General features: G+C 42.7%; 1 protein-coding gene across 1 annotated transcript; it reads right to left on the reverse strand.

Moving 5' to 3' along the window:
• Nucleotides 1-1,454: 1,454 nt before the first annotated feature.
• On the reverse strand, nt 1,455-21,795 carry LOC146990823 (heparan-sulfate 6-O-sulfotransferase 3-B-like). The gene is made up of 2 exons (XM_085799860.1): nt 21,248-21,795; nt 1,455-3,303 (listed from the first exon to the last, which is right to left on the reverse strand). Exons 1-2 carry the CDS (start codon nt 21,793-21,795, stop codon nt 2,529-2,531), a joined length of 1,323 nt encoding a protein of 440 aa, XP_085655986.1. The 3' UTR covers nt 1,455-2,528.
• Between the last annotated feature and the right edge of the window lie 1,318 nt (nt 21,796-23,113).

Here is a 23,113-nt window from a genome sequence, read left to right on the forward strand (position 1 = left end):
TTTACACTTGTGCTGTTGTGTGTTTAATCTGATGTTATCTGCTTTAAATCTTGAACACTGCTGTGGTTGGCCTGTCTGTGTCTATGTCTGCAGACTGAATCTAATGTGCTGTGTTAACATCTCCTGTTTATATTCACACGTTCATTTTCTATTAATATTATAATCACAACTCACTACATTAAAAATTTAGGCCTGACGCATGTGGACATATTAAACCTGTGATCAATATGTAACCTCAGTCAATATGCATCAGTGTCGCATGAATATTAATAGCATATTATCAAGAATATGTATCCTAATGCATGCCGACTCCCTTGTGAAATTCATACCCCTCCTTTTATAACTTGTGGTCTGACTGGTAGTGGGTCTTTCTGTCTTCTGTGTCTTCAGAAATGGATGGATACTGTTTTCAGAAGTGATACCTACAGTAAAGGACGTTCATCCTGAATAAATGATTTTACAGCCAGCTGAGATCCCTGTACAGATGCACTCACCTTCCCTGTGAGCTAACAAGGCAGGCGGCACATTTTCTAATATTGAAAGCCCACGTACATCTGTCTGTACCGCTGCAACACACAGTGCTGACAAGTACAGAACCAAGGCGCTGGAATCAGAGCTCTTTGAAGCATTAACACTACCACAGTGTTTTTGACTACCAAAGGGGAAGTCTTTGATGACACAGAAATACTTAACATCCATTTATCTTCATCATCGCACACAAAACCAGTAGATAACGGAAGCTTTTACATTATTTGTCTACCACTGGCTGCTTCATCCAGGATGACAGATGTTGCTCTGCTACTTTGCCCTTCCTGGCTTTATGGCTGAGCTCACATCTCAAAAACAAATATTAAGCAAGGAATCAAGGTGCTGTGATAAAGAGAAAGGAGGGGGTTTAATATTCAAGGTGTCAGAGTGAGGTGTGGTGGTAGGATAGAGGCTGCAGATGGGATGGACAGATCATAGCTGTTTCCTGAGCTCATGCTCTTTACATGAAGGAAGGAAGGAGGGAAGTGGTTATTATACCAACCACCCTCTGTTGTCTGTGGAAATGTATTTCCACTGAAAAGCGTGAGTGAATTTTTCTTTTTCTATTTCCTGCTGTGCCAGAGTCACGGTCAATTGAACTCTAAATGATCAATTTGGAAGCAAAGAGCCAGTGATCAATGCCCTAATGGTGGTGGAAATACCAATGTTCTCTCTGTTGTGATGTAAAGGCGCTGAAACTGGCACTGACAGCCTGTCTTTCAGCTCTGCTCGTCGGTGTGTCTGTACGTGTGTGTGTGTGTGTGGGTATGGAAGAAGTTGGCACACAGCATGGAGATTTCAGATTTTTTATGGCGAGAACATGCTGTGAAAAAAAAGGGAAAGCAGGAACACGTGCGTGCACACAAGCGTTGTTGGAGAGAGAGAGAGAGAGAAAGTCCATGAGGGACAAATTTACATCACTGTGCTGCTTTTTTTTCTTCTTTTTTTATTGAACACATTTCCTGCCAGAAACCGCTGTGATTGTTTCTGTATATCGCAGCCTAATCAGTCAAAAAAACAGAAAAAAATAGAATAAAAAATAATAAATAAATAAATAAAAACACACTGCAGGCTGTTGCCAGGTTTGTGCTTTGATATTCTTATGAAGCCAAACACCACGGAGGAAGAAACTACAAGATTTCACTGATCAATACGGCGCTAGATCACAAACATGACACACAGGATCCTTCAAGTCGCTCACCAATTGGGAAAATAAACTAGAACAGAGCCTCCTTCATGAGGCACGGCCATTTTTTCTTTCTTTTCTTTAGTTTTTTTTTATCCTTGGTGAAATTTAAAGGGACAACGAGGAGTTTCTAATCGGTTATAAAAAAGTCTCACGTTAATGTGGATGAATCTCCGCTACCCACACTTGTTAATGGGCCCATTTTCGATAAATATATCATTCTGTCTCTATCGTTATTTTGTTATTATTAGTGGTGGCGGAGATGCTGGTCGAGCCGACCAGCGTTTCTTTACTTTCAGTTTCGCAACGAGTCATGAGAATAACGTAGCTGAATCGCCGTTTATGGTCGGAACTACGACGGTATGTGAACCTCTTTGAACCTCTGACTTTAATTATTGATGAATGAAAACATGAGTCCGTCTTGCGCCGGTCAAAAGAATTTTAGGGTGCGCGCGGAGGCTCATAAATGTAGTGTGAAAACGCTTCGCTTTTCCAAAACTCCTCGTTGTCCCTTTAAGAAACATTTTCACGGCTTTGAGGACGTCCAAAGCACCTGCTAATGAATAAATACATCTCACAACTGCGGTTTCGTTAAAAAAGAAAGAAAAAAGAAAAAAAAGAACATAAATAGAAAATGTTTATGTTGCCATGACAAATACATCCATCATAAATATTAAGACACCGTTCGGCAGTCCATCGAAGCGTCATGAGGCCATGAGGGCAGGAGGTTTTTGGCAGATTGACAGAGGCTGAGGTGAGATGGAGGAGGGAGTAGAGGAGAGTGAAGCACGACGAGCCAGTTCCGTCCTCCTCCTCACCACCGCACCACCTGACTGCTGTAGTCCTCTGTGGTGGCGGCCACCTCCTGCAGCACCTTCACCTCCACCCCGTCCTCCTGGTCCTCCTCCTGGTCCTCTCCTCCTCCTCCTCCGAGCCGCCACAGCTCGGCCAGGTAGGTCCTGTGCAGCCGCTGCCTGTGCTGCCTCTCCTGCCTCCTCCTCAGCCGCTCCTCCTGGTGCTGCCTCTGCCGGTTGGACTGGTAGCGGCGCAGGAACAGCTCCTTGGCGTACTCGTACAGCTCCACGTCGAGGGCGTTCAGGCCCTCGATGCGCCACCGCACCTTCTCACTGATCCCCACGCTGGCGGCGCGCGTGCTGTTGATCTGCGTGAAGGCCCGGATGAAGCGCAGGCCGAACGTCCGCTCGAACAGGTACTGCGTCTTGCGCTGGAACTCGGTCAGGCCGTAGAAGGCCATGTTGCGCAGGTTGGCCTTGGCGCTGGCGAGCAGCACCTGGCCTCTCTCCAGCGCGCTCATGGACGACACGTTGTAGCAGCCCACCAGGCTCAGGTCGGCCAGCATGCGGACTTGGCGGTTGTTGGCGAGGTTGGACGGGCAGTTCATGAAGTCCGTGAGGGGCACGCCGGTCCAGTCCTCTCCGCTGTAGCAGGCCGGGAGCTCGTCCTGAGTGGGCGGGCGGCCGTCGCACATGTGGAGCGCTGTTTTCCACGTGGCGCCACGCTGCACGTGTTTCCACTCGCTGAGGTAGCGTGACACGGGGTCACGTAGCATGGTGATGTAGTAGAAGTTCCTGCAGAGACAAATGAAGACAATGATTGTTGTTAGCTCAAAGACATTTCTGTGTTGTTTCCAGAGAGGATCAGGTCTACATCCAGGAAACAGGATGCGTTGTGCTGTTACTCAGACTCAAGCATAAGTGGTTTTGCATGAATTTACCTTAGGGGTGGGCGATATGGCGATATTAGATCGTGAAGGATTAGAGTGTGTAGACGATCTGCCAAAGTGCAGAGATCGTAGGATCATCTGGGGCACATTCTAGAAATTGCAGTTCTATGCTGCAAAGCGCAAACAAAGGACATTTGCAAAGTTTGCTAAAAGAGATAACAGTTACTTTAGTTTGTATTTTTATTTGACCCTTTTCAATCAGCTATTTAGTGTTTTGATACACTTAAATTCCTGTTAAAATGACTGTATTGAATAAAACAAACAGTAGCCTAATGTCTTCATTAATATTTTACTTTCATGTTTATTGAAAGCTACCTTTTATGTTGCAAGAGTCCACTTTATCAGAGTGTAGTTGTTTACCTTTTACTATGTTTACGTTGTTTGCACATGTTGGCAAAACTGCAACTATAGATTAAAGTCTGTTCAGAAAGGTTCTTTGGCCTAAATTGTCTGTTTTTCTTTTTTTGATTTAAGGTCGTGATGAAATCGAAATCGTGACTTCATTTTTAAAAAACCGTGATATGATATTTTTGCCATATCGCCCACCCCTAATTTACCTCTAAAACAACTCTGTCTGGTAACGTTCTGTTATTATCTCATAGCGTGGTGAATGTGCAGGTCACAACTTGTCCACCAGAGTGTTTTGGAGTGTTGGATTGTGTATTTGATGAGTTTGATGAGGGAAACCAAGAAATCCCATTAGCCTCCGTAGCGGTAGCTCTGAGCAGCTCACGGCTCTGCTCTGCCGTTCTAAAAATAGCTTGCACCGACAATTAAGGTTAACAAACCTACTCCTAAAATGGCCAATTTGCCAAAATGTTGAACTATCCCTTTAATTAAGGTAAAAATCTTGCATAGTTCCTCTTTAACATATGAACACTTGAGGATATGGCTGCTTGACTGACAGTTGGGTTTGTGATCATTTTTTGGGACCTGTGTGAGTGACGTCCATCTTTAATAAATAATAATCAGCTTCAGTCTGACATCATAACGTTCTTCAAAAACACATCTGTCCATTAGGCCTATCCTCCTTCCAATCTAGAGTCTATTTCAGGAAGATAAAATTGTCTATTAATCTAGTTGTAGATTCTATCAATTTCTTTCTCATAGCTGTTCATTACCTTCTTCCCTTTGCATGATTAATATGGTTCTTTTTTCAGTCCTATAGCCTCACACTTCAACCAAATTACTGCAATGTACAGTGTGAAGTCGACGCTGTCCCTGTGAGTGTAGTTAATGACACTGCACTTGAAGACAAGACCACGAGCTGCACCGGAGGAAGATGAAACTATAAATCAAATCCTTTTTTTCTCCTTCTTTTTCCCCCCCTACATCCTGCTGCAGTTAAAACAGAAATATGAGCGAGAAAAACATCAGAGCACCGGACGTCTTCAGAGCGCTCTGCAGGTGTGATTAGGCTGTAAATGAAAAACATCAGCGAGTGCGTCGTGTGAGGGTGGTGGATAATGACACAGAAAGCAATGCAAACCAAACACAGAGCATTTAATATCCAGCAGAGGTGAAATTATTTTTATTTTTGCCGCATTCAATTTGCTCCCGTCTACCTCTGGTAATAAGTTTGTTTGTCGAGTTTTTCCTTTCATGTTTCTGATCTGCCACAAACAACGCTTCAAAAATAAAATCAAAAATCGCTGTAACCCAAACCGCACCGCTGCCCTTTCAGCTAACACACACACACACACAGCTTTGTGCTCTTATCTATTGAGTTCAGTGATGACCGGCATCTCGGCGAGGTGACAGAGGAAGCCGGCGCTGGGAGACTTTCAGCCATTTTCAAAAAAAAAAGAAAAAAGTTTGTCAAAAGGAAAAAAAACAAACAACACAGATAAAAGGGAAATTGAAAACGTTCATCTTGTGTGCAAAGACCAGCGTGACCTTACAGTGTCTGACAGAAAAACCCAATATCAAGGCCAGATAAAAAGCCCAACATTTTATTTCTCCCTCTCCCGCAGTTTACTTTCTTGAAGCTTTCAGGCAACAGCTAAATAAAGAATTCGCATTCAAGGATGTTTTTACATCCAAACAGCTCTGCAATCCTCTTTAAAACCCCGTTACATGACGGCTCAGATGCCGTCTCCTCATACAGCTTGTTGATGCTCCTTTCCTGAACTACCTGGTGTGCAGCAGGCCTTTCCATTTGATTTCCCTTCCCTGTGTGAGGAGTGAGGACGCCTCAGTAGACTGGGTTTAGCTGAGTTGAGCACAGACCGCTGTGATGAGCTGGACCAGTTCCCAAAATCAGATCCCTGGTGGGTTTGTGGGTTTCCTTTTGTGACTAGATGAGGGCGAGTGTGGACGCACACACCTGCACGTTTCACCTGGTGGAACACGTAGGCTACTGTTGTCTTCAATAAGCCTCCGACCCGTCCACAGCTACGTCTGTGGCGACTCCAGGTCAGAATATTTGTAGGTGTGAAGCGACGGCAGCTGGACTGAGACGTGAAACGCTCACACGCCTCCACAGTCGGTGCGTTTACATGCACGGCTAAGTGGAGCTGTGGGCTCAGTGTGTCCAGTTACAGACATAATTCAGTGTCATGTAAATGTACTGATTCATATTACGTAAGGCCTGGCATCAAGGAGGATGACTGCTGATTATTGGACCTTGTTTTTCACTTTATTAAAAAAAGAAAAGACCCTTTCAATTTGATATTACTTCTGTAACTTTAACTTTTTTTTCTTTTTTTGTAGAAAAAACATGTTCTTCCTACTGAGGTTGATAAAAAGTGGTGAGGAAATTGTTCTTTTTTCTGAACAATTTCAATTACAATCCCAGTTTGAGTCCTGCCTCACTGAGCCTGTGCAAGTTTCTGACTCGTTATAGCTTAAGAAAAGAAACTTTTTAAAAAATATATCGCTTTTGTAAAAGGCTTCACAGGAGCTGACCACAGAAAAGAAACCGAACAACTCATGCTGGCACCTCCATTAGTCCCCTATTTCTAAATCTACTGTGTCATTAGAAATAAAAAGCAGCCACCAACCTCGAGTATTTACAGTGCGGCTCTAATTGTTTCAGGGTTCACTGCTAAACTGAGAAATGTGATTAGATGAGGCTGAAGTTGTGTTACTGAGGAAAAACAGCAAACAGCCCAACAGACTTAAAAAGGGCCAACAATTTAGCAATTATTGCCAGATGGCAGATATCAATCAACTGTGATGTATATTTAAGTGAGTGCCGTGATGATATCATGGCAGAACACGCCCGCCGACAGGCACACCACCCAGAGATAATGGCCATCCACAGTGGAGGGCTAAGTGAATTACCCTGCCATCTCCGCCGGGTTTCGGACGGACAGCACGAGATGGATGGACACACACGAGCGCCTCGCAGAAGCGGCCTTTGTTGTACTTCCTGGAAAAGGGCTCACTCTTTTTCCTCCTCCCCGGCCGGGCCCCTATCATCTAACCGCGAGACAGCAGGATCGATAAACGTCCGTGCAACCCCACCTTTCTGCGTCTGTGCTTTTATTGACAAGGAGCAGCAAATGTCAAAGCGCTCCTCTTACTTCTTGTCAGGGACAGCGGCCGGGTCAGATGATGAAGGTCAGGAATAATTACTTGTTGGATGAATTGCTCAAGTTTTTCTCTGGCACTTTTCAAAGGAGCGTCTATTAAAGTAGACTATTACTACAGCATCACCAGTAGGCGGCGCTAAATTGATCCAATTGTCTAAAAGTGATGGCAGTATTGGATGATTTCCATGTGTGACAAATTAGTTAATTAGTTGGTTCATTTTACTGGTTTAAGTCATATTGATAATCCATAAGAAGATGTATTGGTGGTTTTATGAACCAAAAACTATCCCAGTGTAGTTTCAGATCCCCAGGTAAAACCAAATCCTGTAAGTGTTGGATGGATGGTCGGTCCAGGTGGTGGTGGGCGGGGCTTTGGGTGACTGCTCTGTCGTGACATCACAAAGTCACAGGAAGTCCTGACAGCTGTTTTAAAGGGGACATATTATGGAAATATCACTTATTGAAGGCTCTTTTACATATTTTTGGGTGTTTTTTTTGCCTTCTGACAAATAATCTGTCATTTTCAGGCTCTCTAGGTTGAAATCCATATGGTTTTATGAGCTGCTCCTTTAAGACTCAGTTTCTGAACATAGGCTGTGTGCATTTCTCTGTGGACTGAGGCTTTGATGTTTACAGAATTAAAGGGGACGCTGGTCGCTTTTTTGCTGTTTTGCTGATTTTTTTCGGCTAAGAGACACTAGGTGGAAGACAGAGAGCCTCCATTCTCCCTGTAACAATTAGTAAGTTAATTAAAATCCTGCACAGTTCCTCTTTAATATAGAACCTAGAGCTGCTTTATAATCAAAATGTACTTTATACAATAACAGTGGAGTTACATTTTACATATGACACATGACCCGGACCGTAACAGGATCCTGTGAAACCGTGCTCTAAACTGTTGAAGAGGTTTTTCTGAACTAAAACAACTCTTCTTCAGCATCCATCCCTCTAAAAAAAAAAAAAAAAAAAACCCACGACTGTCATCCTCCCCAGTTTATTCCATGCCGGTGCCTATAAGCTTTTTGCTAATGTTCTCAAGGGCTTTCAAGTCTTTCAGGCCTGAAAGGGACGTTTTCAGTCTTCTCTCACACCTGATTGATCGAGCCGAAATCTAATGTTGCCCGACAGCTTGAGTGAACATCCAGATGCTGCAGCCACTCTGTCATACAGTACAAAAGCACAACTGCTGTCAACACACAAGTGCCAGTGTTGTGCATGTGTGTGTGATCGAGCAAAGGTTGTTCGGTGTATAGGTGTTGTATCAGCTTGTTGCATTTTGCGGCAGATCAATCCGACACCTCGTTCATGCCCTTCTTCTGTCCCCCTTTCTCCACACAGACCAGACCAACCCGCAGGCGCTATTGATCGGCTGCCGTCCGTCCGTCCGTGTCCCCGATTGTCTCCCTCTCACTCACACACACTCTCTCTCACTCTCTCAATCACCATCAAAAAGCTACAGAGGAGGAAACTCGCAGCAAAAGATCAATATCTGTCTTGTTAATTCACTCACTACCATCAAGGACACCGTCAGTCTCATGATAAAAGCCCCTAATGGAAACTATTTACGCCGCTGAAGAAGCAGCCCATACAAATCTGGATCGACAACAATCTCGTTTATTTAATCTTGGTGAAAATTTGAAAATACACCACGTTGCTTTTTAGTCGAGGCGTTTCTGAAGAATGCTTTCACCGCTCCGACTCGAACCTCGATGCTGGTTCCAATAAGTGCTCGCAGTGAAATATCACTTTCAGGAGCCGTTTTTAGAAAAAATACAGAAATATATTGGCACATGTTGGGAGAACGAGCACCTTTGGACTCAGGCGCGAGAAGTGCACATCGATTTCACACAGAAATCAGGGTGTTAATAATTGGCCCAGTTGGAGAAAATCCACTTGAAGGGTGTTTCTGCTTTCACAAGGGACTATCGCCTCCAAGAAAAGAAAAATCTCACTCTTTTTGTCAAACATCTTATTAGTAAAAATTCTCTCTATCTCTCTAACATTACGTTTACCTTCGAAATCATGTTCCCTGTGTTTATAGACCGAATCGCCTTGTTGTTTACATTCTACTTCCGAGTAGAAAACCAGCACGTAATTTGAATGAGATCAATAGTAACGAACGAGAGTTTAGCTATATATATCATATTTTTCACGCCCTATCACCATAGAGTAAATCAGAAATTATTGAAGAAACATCACTATTTCTGTGTGTGTGTGTTTTGTGTTGCTATGTGTTGGATTTATTCAGTTTGGGGGAATCACAGTGTCTAGAAAGCATCAGTGGCTGCAGCTGACAGGGACAGCTAACGGTAGCTAAGCTAACGGCGGTAGCTAAGCTAACACCAGGACGTCAGCTGTTAAAACCCTCTCCAGATAGCTCAATCATGTTGTAACTCAGATATCCGCTGGAGAAAATATTTTTTCATGGACCGTTTATTGAGTCACTGAGTTATTAAAGTTCAACAGGTAGGCTAACCGTTAGCCCAGCTAATCTCTGATAACTAGCCTATGACTAATTACAAAAATGTGCACACGTAAATAGTAGGCTGTTTGTCCAATCATTGGTTTTATAGACTTTACAAACATCAGATTAGTCTAAACGGCGATATAGTGACATGAAAAAGTAGATATATATAGTGAAACTCTCGTCCGTCACTATTGTTCGAATGCTGGTTTTCTACCCGGAAGTAGGCCTAGTTGTAAACAACAAGGCGATTCGTCCTATAGCCTAAGAGGTTATATTAGGCCTCCCGTGTGGCATTAAGTATTCAGGACCAATTGGAGGTCACCGTGACTCGTTATCAGAAAGTAAAAGATACACCACCAAATATAAAACCACAAAACAGATGCTGAATGAATGTAAATGGATGCTAAACAAGTCAATACACTTGAAGAGTTTTGTTGAGTTTTTCTAAATTCAAGGCTACTCACTGCTGGCTCTTTGCACATTCTGTCTTTAGTCTGAAATACTTAAGATGAAGGGAAATATGTTGTCAATTCAATTCAGATTCACAAGGATTCGAATCGATATCAGATTCAATTCGATATTGATCCATTTAAAGATATTTCCGTTTAAACACTAGTTTTTCTCGGTTATGACAGAGATTTTCTCAAAACTAATGCCCCAAGTTGTACAAAGATGGAACTTCTCTAACCTGGTCCATTATTAAAAATTGACCCAAAACATTACATTATGTTAATGTACATTTATTTCTTCAACATGACCCACCACAGAAGTAAAGAAGAGTGAACATGCACACATTTCAGCAGTGAATAAACACAACAACAGTAAAGTGTGATCTCATCCGGTTATGATCAATATCAGATTTTTCAAATAATGATCGATATAAAACAGAAAATCTTTTTTTTTACCCAGCCCCACTGACTAAATGACATACTACTAAAGCACCGGTGTTGGGTTGAGTCTCTTCTCACTGGTTTGAAGCAGCCAGGTCTCAGTTTGATAAAGGTGAGGTGGCACCAATCAGAAACAGGAAGCGATAACAGAAACTGGTGCAGGTGGTTGTTTTTTTGGGATCGATCCACACCCACACATTAGATTCACTTTAACTAAGCTTAAACTTGAGTAAATGATGACTTAGAATTAAACATTAATGGCACGAGGGGCTGTGACTACTTTGTTGTGACATCACAAAGTAACAGAAGGCCTCACAGCTCATTTCAAGCCTTAGTTTCTAAATAACTAAAACCTGTTCCTGTGTTTTAATTAAAAAAGACAGAAATCTACAGGAGCTTCAAACAATATGGGACCTTTAGCCATCTTGACTGCAGGTGATTTGGCTCACTAATGACAAACAGGAGCAGCTATAAAAACACAGCAGGGAGCTCAGAGTCCTCCCCAAACCAGTGGCAATTAGACAGATGAAAGAGAGTTGTTAGCGGGCAGGCAGCGATCAAGTCTGGGCCTGTTTGTGTTATCGTCAAGATCACCAGGTGAAGCTGCTAGACTGAGTGTGTGTGTGTGTGTGTGTGTGTGTGTGTGTGTGTGGGGAGGGGGGGGCTCCTCATCATATCAGTCTCTAAACCAGCAGGTCAAGCAGGACCCACTTCCACTCATCTGAGTCTCTCTCTCTCGTTCTTGTACAAATTTAATCTCCGTGTGCCAATTAGAGGGCGAAACGATCCCGGTCTCCATCTGTGCACAGCAGGTTCAATGTCCAACAGACACACACACACAAAAACAGACCATCTAGATCTGAGGGTAATGGACTCACTCTACCCTCCAAAACAGGCCGGCACGATATTGGCAAAACGTCCGATACGCGATGACGATATGATGCAATACATAAATAAATAAGCAAATATCCAGGTGTGCACGGTTGCACTTGTTGCAGTTTATTTAGAACCAAAAATATAAAAGCAGATGATGCGTTTAAAGCAAATGCATTGTGTATTGGTTTATTTTGTTACTTTTAGTAGTAGGACTAAGTGTAAATCAACCCCAGGCTGCACTTTTAGGTGAATTTGGTAAGATTAAAAACCAAAAACATGTCAGGATGTCAGGCTAGGATGATAATTTGTAATGACAGATTAGAAAAACGTAATAATTTAATACTGCGTTTTGCGTAAATGATCAATTACCAGTGTTTTAATTGATATTTACATGCTTTGGGCCCCCTGGAGGCTTGGACCGGTGCTGCTCACAGTGTAGCTCAAACTCACTCATCATCACATTTCAGGCAACCTTTACAATGTGTGTTATCGTGCGTGTTGACATCGCGATGACCAGGGAAATCAGATTAAATCGTGCAGCCCGACGCCAAAACATAACCCAGTTGAAGGGACAGGGGCAGGTGAGACTCCTTGACGAATCACACGCCACAGACGGCACAGATTAAGAGGCAGAGAGGCGAGGAAGAGAAGTGATGAGCGAGGAGAGGAGACTGGCGCCGCACTGTGATCTTCGCCCGGTCGCTCATATGAGATGCTATTTTGGGCAATAAAGAGAGAAAGCCCCAGGGAAGCTGCTTCCTGCTCGGCGTGGAGACGAGGGGACCGAGAAACGCTCTCTGAAAAGATGAAGTGTCCTGGGCAAGCAAGGGTGTGAAGATGTGGCTTTACTGAAAACTCTCTGCAGATTGTTTCAGTTCAAAACGAAAAAAAAGAAAGAAATTTCATCTGTGCATTATAAATATTTCATCTAGACCCAAAATCCTCCGTCTGTGTTTATTCAGTTCCAGCTCCATCACAGGTAGATGCGTTCTTCTGCAGTTCCTAGAGTTCATCGGCTCTTAAACACACCCACAACTAGCTGACAACACACACAGACAAACAACCTGGCGTGTGCAGCTTTAGTAGCTTGTGCGTCTTAGCCTTAACCTTTGCTTGACATCTTAATCTTTGCAGCTTTGCGAGGTGTCAGCTCGTCCTCCAGGTCCATGTAGATATGGAAAGGATAAATGGGAGACGGCGCGCTGCAAAAGGTCACGTCTACCCACACACAACACAAACTACGGAGGGATTTCTGAAAGGCAGTCCACTTTTTAGCTGGATGTGAAGGTTGCTTTGAACAGAGACCTGTATGTTTTCCTCGCAGCGTTTTGACATTGGGGGTCTTTTGAAAGTTGTGAGTGGTTTACAGCTTGCATCTGCCCGTCTATTACCACTCTGTCTGTCTACAAGACTGCTAATATAAGAGATATAGGAACACTGGTTCTGTAACAAACCGGTAATGTTCAATCTGCTCTAGTTCTCAGACGGTTACACGGTTTGTACCCTCTGTGAGGCATATTTATCTGTTTTTATTTTTATTTTTTGTAAGAAAGAAATCTTCAATCCAGTCGACAGGTTTCTGTATAAATCTGGATTTCTGGATTAATCGCAGCGCTCCCCCTTCTTCCTCCTCCTTTGTACAATAAGACCTGTCTTCGACTGCCCCTAATCCCCGCGCTCTGTGGAGATTACCAAGATCCTCTGAATAAAATCTCACATTTCCCACAAGAATACGAGACGTTGCTCTCTGCGTCGTGAAGGGAGGGCTTCGACTCAACCAGACACTACACAGTTCATTTACAGTGATCTCTTTGACTTCATCCTATATTTAACTTTACATTTAACCACAGCTCTATAGGCTCTTTCCCTAGATGTCGGTTCATTTGTGTTCCTACAGTGGAAGTTGTTTTTATGGACGCTCAATTCTGCTGTGATTTTAGAACTGTTTTTCATTCATTTTAGTTTTATTTTTGTAGTTATTATTATTTCTCATTTTATGAATCCTTAAATTGCCTACCAGTGCATATATCTGTGTAGGAGTACTGCAATATAAGAGAGCGTAGGTGCTATATACAAAATAAAGAGTATAACATTTTTTTTCTAATAATAATAACATGCTTATTTAAGATGCATTCTGAAATTTCACCTGAAAGTCGAAGATCCATAACTTTTTGTGAGTCGTTGTATGAAGCCAGAGCTAGCTTGACTCCACAGTGAAATGCATCCTTCAAGTAAAAGATGCAACTTTCAACATTTATTGACTGAATAACTGGCATCCACAGCCCTGAGTGATTGATTAACAAACCTTAGAAGACTTTTCTTTTCTTTTTAAGTCAACTTAGGGTCCATAAAACCCAACTGAGTAACAACATCAATATTTCATACACCAAAAAATAAAAGCCTCTTTTATTTAACAAATAAAAGAGACATACAAATTGAAGTTAACGGCAGCGCCACAGTAAGGGGAAAAAAAAGCTTTAGAGCAGTTAAAGCCAGTAACAGTTTGAACCACTGAGCAGCTCCAGCAGATATTAAGACACCGTTAGGTTTAGATACCTTCAACATTTCATAAATACACAAAGAGCCCAGACAGACCAGAGACTGACTTATAAAAAATGAGTGAAACTTTAAAGACACATAAGCTCTGTGAGATGAGAGAGATGTAAAGGCAGGCGTGAATATGATAAAATGTGATATAAATAATCCCAACAGACGTCAATCTGCAGCCTGGTGAAGAAACACCATGTCATCAGTGTGAGGAGACACATACTAACAAATGAAGACACCAAACACACACACACACACACACACACAAAAAAATGCAGCGTCATTGCCATGGCCTCTTTCACCCAGGTTTGTGTAATGACAGGAAGTCACTGCTGCAACATCTAAAACCCAACACCTGAGGAGACGTTCATGTTCCAGCAGCCTACATCACAACAACAGCAGCAGCAAAAGACTCTCCCAAAAGACCTACACAACAACCTTTATACTAAATATAAAAGTCTAGTGTCAGGAACTGCACATACATTCTTCCACCTACGTGAAGTGACGAATCAAGTCAAACTGCCTCCTAAAGCAGGACGGGGTCCACTCCACCTGTTTTAGCATCATAAAGTCCGTTTATGTAAGACTTAAAGTTATAGGATTATACCAATTCCATATATTAACAGATATTTTACTTGCATTAGTCAACTTTTAGCAAACAAATAAGTAACATTCAACTAAAGAGATTCAGAGTCTATTCTTTTACTCCTGGCCACCGAAGGTCACTTTTTTTTGTTGATATTCAGCTTTTTCTTCTCGTCACATTCAGTTATTTTGTGTTTGTCAGCAGCTTGACATCCCTTGACGTACGAGCTGAAAGAGTGGCATTAAAGTAAAAAGAAACGGTGACAGTAAACAAGCTGTTTCTTTTAAAAAACCGCCTTAAGCGTTAACAAATATACTCTCTGCTTTAAACTTGAGCACATTTTCTCAATAATGTACATCCTCCTTTTCTGAAATCTCTGCATATGGCTCTCTTTAGCTGAGGATTTACACTGACTCACTGTGGCTGCAAAGGCAGATTAATGTCAAAAACTTGCAACCAGATGGGTTTTTTTCCTTCTCTCCTCCATATAGTCTGGTACATACTTGTGTGAAACATGGTTCAGCAAGAGGAAATAGATAATCATATATCTAGAGAGCTACATTTTGATAGAAGCAGCTTTTTCACTGCAATTTCCCTGCATATTTTTGCATATTTTCCAAGCCCATAATGCCATCACCATCATCAGTAATAGGGCGCCATCGCCAAATTAATAGCTAAAAACCACCTTAACTGTGTCCAGAATGAACTGGGCTAATTAGACGCAGGCGGCACCGTGCTCCAGCCGGCCTGCATTCTTTGCTCTAATCTGAAATAATGAGGTCAGTAATAAGGTTACACTCTCTGACTGCTCAGTGTGAGGCCGGCTGCCAAGGACGGACCGGGCAGCCGGGTCTGACGTCTGGTCCTCTGTAGCCTGCTGCTGCTTGCGACGTGAATGCTGGAGCGCCATGCTGCGAGCAAAGTTGTGAAGTGTGCGTGTCGGGGAGGGCGGATGGGTCAGTATAGGTTAATGCAAATTACACTACTTATGCTAAGTCAGGAGTGGAGGGGGGGAAACCTACAGGAGGTGAATTACAAAGATGTGTTGTGTGTTTGTACACTGCAAAAAATCAAATATCTTACCAAGAATATTTATCTTATTTTTAGTCAAAATGTCATTTCTAGTCAAAACAAATCTCATTATACTTAAAATAAGACTCATCACATTAAAAAGCAGCTTGTTTTTAGACACTTTTTCCTTCTTTCAAGCATATTTTCACTTAAAATAATCTGATAGTGGAGCAAGTTTTTCTTCCTTATTACAAGCACAAAAAACTTGCTTTCACTGGCAGATTTTTCTACTTATTTCAAGTGAAAATGTGTTTGAAACAAGTGAAAATGATCTAAAAACAAGTTAATTTTTAGGTGATGAGTCTTATTTTAAGTGGAAAGGGATTGTTTTGACTAGAAAAGATTTTGAGTTTTTGCAGTGTAGTTGTGGTTTCCAATGCTCATTTTCTTATTGTCTTAAATTTTTTTTATCTAGAAACTGTCTACAGTTAATGCGTCGTGAAAAGATGCATTAAAAAGAACACGACAACATGTCCACGCCTCACACACTGCAGGGTTTTTGTTCTGCTTCATGCATCTACTGGTGTTTTTTTTAATTTTCTTACGCTGGCCCGGGTGTGTAGGAGAGAGGTGACTCCAAGGTGACTATGAATTGCTCAAAAGCAGACAGATGGTTGCTTCTGTATTTAGAAAAAAAAAAAAAAGAAGTAAAATAAAACCAACAGTTATGAAATGTGCAAAAAAAACACAGATCCATCATTTTCCCAAAGGACAGAAAACATGACGAATCCACGCAGAAGTCGTCGTCTGTTACTGATCCGAACATCACGACGGTTTTGTGCCTAACGAGACGTGGGTTCAATTTACACCGAAGAATTTTTGAGTCTCACTTCACCTCATTTCACGAACCCCCCCTCCTCCCCCCGAGACCCAGATATATTTCATCATCAGGGGACTGACTGAGAGCAGGGAGATGAGGAGGTTAGAGTGAAGTGGGACTGTGACACATATTATTACAGACTGTGTTGACCAGCTACGTCTTTTGCTTTTGGCTGTATAGTTCTCTTGTGTTCAGGCTTCTACATGAGACGTATCTAGGAAATGTGGGATGATTCATGGGGGAAGGAAGAAGAACAAGAATCTACTAAACTAATCTTTGCTTTATGTCCTTTTTTTCTGCTGCTTTCCAGTTTTTATATAACACTGTGACCTGTTTTTATTCCTTTTTATTGACTTTCTCAGGGGCTGAATCTCTCAGTGACATCTTATAGGCACATATACCATCAGTTTTTCACCCTGATCATGTCTCAGTGTCAAGATAAAGGTCGTTTGCACGCGGTTTATTCTGTTGACAATTATTGTCCAGTCGTCCTTTGTCGGAGGGTTTTGGCTGCAGCCGTTGGTTGTGTGATTGCTTCTTTAATAGCAGCCAAGAGGGTTTTTTTGAAAGAGGCATTCATCCTGAGCCATGAGTTTGCCCAGGAGTAATGTGACAACAGAACAGAGCAATCACATTTGAGTCCAAATAATTTGATTACTTATTTACCGATCTCTTGCCAGCGTGAAAAAGTATAAGGCAAACAGAATAACAGAAAATATAAAAAATGGCTTCAGCTTCCACCATTCATCCTCCTCTTTTAATAATTTCATTTATGGAGTCAGAAAATATCCTGCTATGCTCCTCCACTGGTTTCCAACAGGTTTTGTCCTTGGCTGAGGGACAGTAGAGGAGTCTGTCGATCAATAATCACTAGACAACATCGAGGTGTCGTTGGAGGGATAAGATGGCAGCAATGCAAATATTAGATTGATTCTCAATGTTACCTTCAAGATTAACTTTCAAATTAATATAAGAAGCAAAGAAAAACAAGCATGTATCTGTGATATGACTTTATCATCTCATTGTCTCATCTCCTTCTGCTGTGGTTTAATGGTCTAGTAGTCTTAACCACACGAGACACTGAAGGGAACACCAGGGACCCAAGGACACCTGCTTCAAATTACAGAGACCAAACCAACGACCACAGCTTTAATGGAGGACCTGCAGCACCCAGCTGTTTAAAGGCATCTGGAAACGTGAATTCATTTGTAGATTTTTTGGAGAAATTATCGTTCAGATGCAAACTTATCGTAGCCACAGCTGCAGATTCTTTGTAAGGCGTCACAAACTCTAGCTTTAAAGAGGAACTATGCAGGATTAAACAGCTTCGGAGTAATTGTGATGGTTAAATAAATGATTTGTAACTTGTTCCGGCGAGAATGGAGGCTATCTTCCTTCCACCTAGCGTCTCTTGGCTGAAAACCAACACGAACGCGCCCCACAACCCATAATCTCTTGCTTATGACAGATAAGACACAAATATACACATGGTAACATGATCATCCACCGCTCCATGGATTGATTTCTCGCCGGCTTCGTTGAAAACAAATGCACATGGAGGAGAGGAGGGTTAGCAACACAGAGGAGGAGACACCAGACTTGGAGAGTTCCTCTTTAATTTTTTGCGTAAAGATTCTCTGAAAGTTATTTGTAGGAACGGCGGATGCTCTTTGCTCAAGAGTCAAATAAAGAAGTGTAGGGTCTGAGGGCTGAGATAAGACTCTCAGGAAACTACATCACACCACTGCTGGATGTAGCCTTGAGGGAAGTGTGGGCGTCTTTCGTTCCCATGATGCTTTATCCCTGACTGTCTGCGCTCCTATTGCTGTACTGTGACTTGTATAAGACCAGTCATCCTTTCATATTAACATGTTGTTACTAAGTTGGATTGTCTTTGGCAGTCAAACTAGGAACAAAGGTTGTAAGTGCTTTATGAAACACATGAAATGGGATCAGAGATCTCAAAGATTATATCTCGACTGCAGGTACCAAGTGGAGTATAAAGCCATGGGGATTTTATGTAGGCTACATGTGTGCATTAGGGAAAATCAGCTCTAATACTTTTTAACCTCTCTGGAATCAGGACAAACAAATGGAAACAAATCTACTGGAGCAAAGTGATCTTAAAAGAACACACAAAGAAATGATGGGTTGTTTTTTCAACCCAACTGCTAGGTTGAGCCTGTTGGTTAATTTAATTGGGTTATTTTCATTGAATTGGGTATTCTGAGAACACAATTCTAGGTTATTTCTGTTGGGAATGGAGTTATTAGCTGTTAAGGTGTAATTTCTATAATGTTGTGTTGGTTTGTTTTGGACTACCCAACACATTGGGTTGACGTTCGGTGGGAAGAGTTTCCTAGCAGTGTGTTTGTGAATATAAGTTTAGGTTATTTCTGTTAAATATATAATAATTGTTGTATTAAGGGAATCAACCCAATTTGTTGGGTTATATTTAACCCAGTGTGTGTTCTGTCCAATATTTAACCAGCACTGGGTTGGGAAACTACCCAAATTGGGTTGTTTTTAACCCAACATTTTTAAGAGTGAAAGCAGTGAATATTGTATTAAGCTGAGCTGAGCAGTAACATGACGTAGCAGCTTGTGTGTGCGCCGTCACAGTCCATGATGGAGGAGCTCCAACACCTGAAGTGACAGGACATGTATGAGGCTTTCTGGTCTGATAAAACCACGACATGAAACCTTATGGCAATTGCCGCTTAATTGTTCATCTATTATCTATTATATGTTATTACCAGGCGTTTTCCTCAGGGAAGAAGAACTTCATGTGACAGATTTAAGGCAGTTGAACGAGCGATGACTCACAACTTGTCTGAAAAATTCACAGCTATAGATTAAGTTATGAGTCACAGTAGCATTTGGCTCAAATCTGTTTCCTCTACATGCACTGCGTCTGGGTTATATCTGACCAACTGTGCACGCAAGACGTCAATGAGCTCATCGATGACTAAATGATACCTCAGGAAGATTTGCACTGCGGCATCAAACGCGTTGTTGGCGTGACAGATTTGCAAAAGGGGGCAGGGGCTCAGGAGGCGGGGCCGTGACCTCTGACCGCGCATTACGCCGCGGCGATCGATAAAGGCATCACATTCTCAGTGAGTACTTTATAAGGCGGGCGCAGCTAGTATCGTGTTATCTCAGATTTCTCTGCTGCTGTGGTGAGCCACAGAGAAATCCCTCTCAGACAACAGTCAGACAACACTCCCAGAGTTTATTCAGCACACATTAACTCAGAGTGGAAACATGACACTGTAATCAACACTCCCTTTGTCAAAATAATCAATCCGCATATCAAATCATCCGATAATAGCACTCAAACTGCCGCACAGTTCATATTTAGTCCTTTGTTTTAAATAAAAAAAGAAGCCGACTGGTGTCAGTAATCAGCCTGGAAGACAGCAAACTGCCAGCGTTAATGAGCGCCGGTTTTTCAACGAGTATTATATTGAGTTGACAAGTGTTGACTGGAGTGTTGTTGATTCACTCTCAGCGATGATATGGCTCCGAGGCGCCGCTTCAAAACCACCTGAAAGTGTTACATTAAGTCTGATGGCTGCCACTGAAGACTGCTAATGGATTGGAAGGATCCTTAAGGCGCTCCTGGTCCTGGTCCTGGTCCTATAGCCGACCCCCCTCCCTCTCCCCGCCCCTCCGCATGTTCTCTGTAGCATATGGAGATTTGCTCTCTAAACTAACCCAGTGAGGCAAATTGGCTTCAACACGCAGGCGGCACACCTCAGAGGACCCTGCCCTTCTTAAGTGATTTACTCCCTTAAGCCTCGCTGCTCTGGTTCTGTAATTACAGGAAATTGAAACAGACCTTAAGTGACAAGAGCGTGTGGGGGGGTGGGGAGTGTAACTTCTGCCGCTGGTGCTAACATGATGCCATGTGGTGTCTGTGTTAACACGCACAGCCCCACATGTTATAGGCCATTATGAACACATGGTTGGCAAAATCCAGTTACCATTGAGTAACAATAACTTGTCGGAAAACTGTAGAAAAAAAGGTGTCCAAGGTTGTGACGTCAGCTTGTTTAAACTGCTCGCCAACCCAACAGCCAAACGTTCAGTTACTGAGTGAGTGAATAACTGCGTTACAGTGAAGGTGGCACACGCAATGAACAATGAATGTGTGAACGAACAAATGAGCAAACAAATGAATGTCGTTACTCTTGTTGATTTATTTATTTATATAATTTGCTTTTCTTATTTGTTCACCCAAGGAGTGAGTGAGTGAGTGAGTGAGTGAGTGAGTGAGTGAGTGAGTGAGTGAGTGAGTGAGTGATGAGTCAGTGGGTGAAAAATATGGGTTGTATGTGGTTGATTAAATGGGTGTGAATCAAGTACTGTGTGAGTGAATGAATGGATGGATGGATGATGGATGGATGAAAAATATTGATGGATGGATGGATGAATAAATGGATGGATGGATGGATGGATGGATGGATGGATGGATGGATGGATGGATGGATGGATGAATGAATGAATGAATGGATGGATGGATGGATGGATGGATGGATGAATGGATGGATGGATGAATAAATGGATGAATGGATGGATGGATGGATGGATGGATGGATGGATGGATGGATGGATAAATCAATCAATGAATGGATGAATAAATGGATGGATGGATAGATGAATTAATGGATGGATGAATCAATCAATGGATGTATGGGTGGAAGGCTGGATGGATGGATGGATGGATGGATGGATGGATGGATGGATGGATGAATCAAATGAATAAGAGACTTCACATTAAGAAAATGAGTTAATCAGCGATGAGCTTGCAAGAGCAAGTGAAAGACTGACTATGGATGGATGGATGGATGAATGAATGAATGAATGAATGAATGAATGAATGAATGAATGAATGCATGAATGAATGGGTGGATGGATGGATGGATGGATGAAAGTCTGTTACAAAGTTAAAACGGAGTTTTCACACCTGTCACATGCAGGTGCCACTCACCTCTTGCCCTTCCTCGCGCTCTTCTTGTCCCTCTTGTTCATCACCACGGGGACGCAGCTCGTGAGCTCGGTCCAGTCCGCGTGCAAGCCGCAGCTCCATCCCGTCGAAAAGCGCGAGAAGAGCCAGGACTCGGCTCTGCCCGGCCGGTGGCAGGTGCACTTCCTCTGTCCGGCCAGGCAGTCGCACGGCTGCTCCAGCTGGATGTTCTTCACCAGGTGGCGGCCGAACGTGGTGCCGCCGGTCTTCTGGATGTGGAGGAACACCATCACGTCGTCCCCGCGGATGTTGAAGTCCACGTGCCGGTCCAGGTCCCGCTCCGTGAAGTTAAACCGGGACGTGATTTTGGACGGGAGGTCCTCGTCCGCCTCGGGCTCCGTGTAAACCAGCTCGAACCCGGACGAGTATCGCTGGAACAGCCCGTTGCTGCTGGCGTCGCTCCTGAAGTAGCAGGTGTTGCTGTCCGCCGGACACACGTACTGATACCCGATCATCAGGAAGAGCACCGCCGCGATGGGGATGAAGATGAGTCTGTTGAACTTCTCCTCCATGGTGGGAATAAAAAAAAAACCAGAACAATAACTGTAAATCACGCCGTCGGCTGAAACGGTAACGTGATGTCCGAGTCCTTCTCCTCCTCCCCCCGGCTCATCCTGCACCTGTCCGCTCCTGTCACTCACTTAAAAGTCCCGCGAGCAGGTAAGACCCATGCAGTAGTCTAGGTATCCGACCGGCCTGGTCCCGCACGAGAACAGGGTCCACTTTTCTAAACTTGCAGCTGACACCAGATCTATTCAGTGATATATCCTCCAGGTCATTAGGTTTGATATTTTCCCTTTAAATGTGACAGGTGTAATGTCATAGCCGAGCTCGTGCAGTAGTGCAACACCTTTGGAGGCGGCAGCGCGAGGCGGCACATCACCCCCTCACGAGGAAGCGGTCGGGCTCGGGTGTCCTGCCAAAGACAACTGCTGATCGGTATCTGAGCCAGAGCGAGCACAGACAAGCTGGATACACTCAACACGGTCTCTTCCTGTCGAGACTTTCAGAATAAAATCACTTCCGCTTAGTTAAATCCAGCCTCCTCCCTCCCACCAGAGAGAAGATATTGGACTCTGTAACAGCTTCATGCACCGGCTGATAGACTGCCCAGTAACCTCACAAGGTGACGTGACTGTACACAGACACATAAATATTTCACATGCACATACTAAAGTCATTTGCACATTTGTAGGAAGTACATCCTTGTATCCAATGCTTGCACATAATACTCTTTTTTTGTTGCACCATGTCTTTTTATGCACTTATCTGTTTTTAATACTGTTGATTTTGTCTTATATGTTATGTGTTTTCTTTGGGAGTGGAGATAAATATATCCTATATATTATATTTCATTTCCCCTCATGTTTTTACATGCTGTGGCAATGACAATAAAGCCAACTTGAATCCTTGAATTCCAAAAAGTGTAAAAGAATATTTGGAGAACCATGTGCATTGTATCACAGATATGATTACCTGTAGGCCATCTTTTAAAAAAAATACATATATATTTTCATTTAATAGTTATTTTTGTAAATGATTAGCCTATGTTTTGCTCAGTCCACTTTGACTGCAGCTATATTAGTTGGTTTGAATGGACTAACACAGAACAACTAGATTCGCTACTATTCTGTACCTGGCCTTTTCATAAATGGGTAGAAAGAGAGAAGAGAAACAACGTAGCCTCCTACAAAACAGGTAAAGCACATTCATGCAAACACTAATACAAATTTGAAATTATTTAAAATGCTACATAAATCAGCCTGTTGGATTTCATCCTATACTACTCAGGCTGGCTTTTATTTTGTAGAGAAAGCACCCTAATGTTCG

This window comes from Trachurus japonicus, chromosome 2, assembly GCF_045865225.1.
Source record: "Trachurus japonicus isolate A0001 chromosome 2, Traja_1.0".
In the NCBI taxonomy this organism is placed as follows: domain Eukaryota; kingdom Metazoa; phylum Chordata; class Actinopteri; order Carangiformes; family Carangidae; genus Trachurus; species Trachurus japonicus.

Coding starts and splice junctions, on each gene's coding strand:
- LOC146990823 (XM_085799860.1), bottom strand. CDS start 21,795: ATGGAGGAGAAGTTCAACAGACTCATCTTCATCCCCATCGCGGCGGTG. Junction 3,304..21,247: donor AGCGCGAGGAAGGGCAAGAG/GTGAGTGGCACC, acceptor TTGTCTCTGCAG/GAACTTCTACTACATCACCA.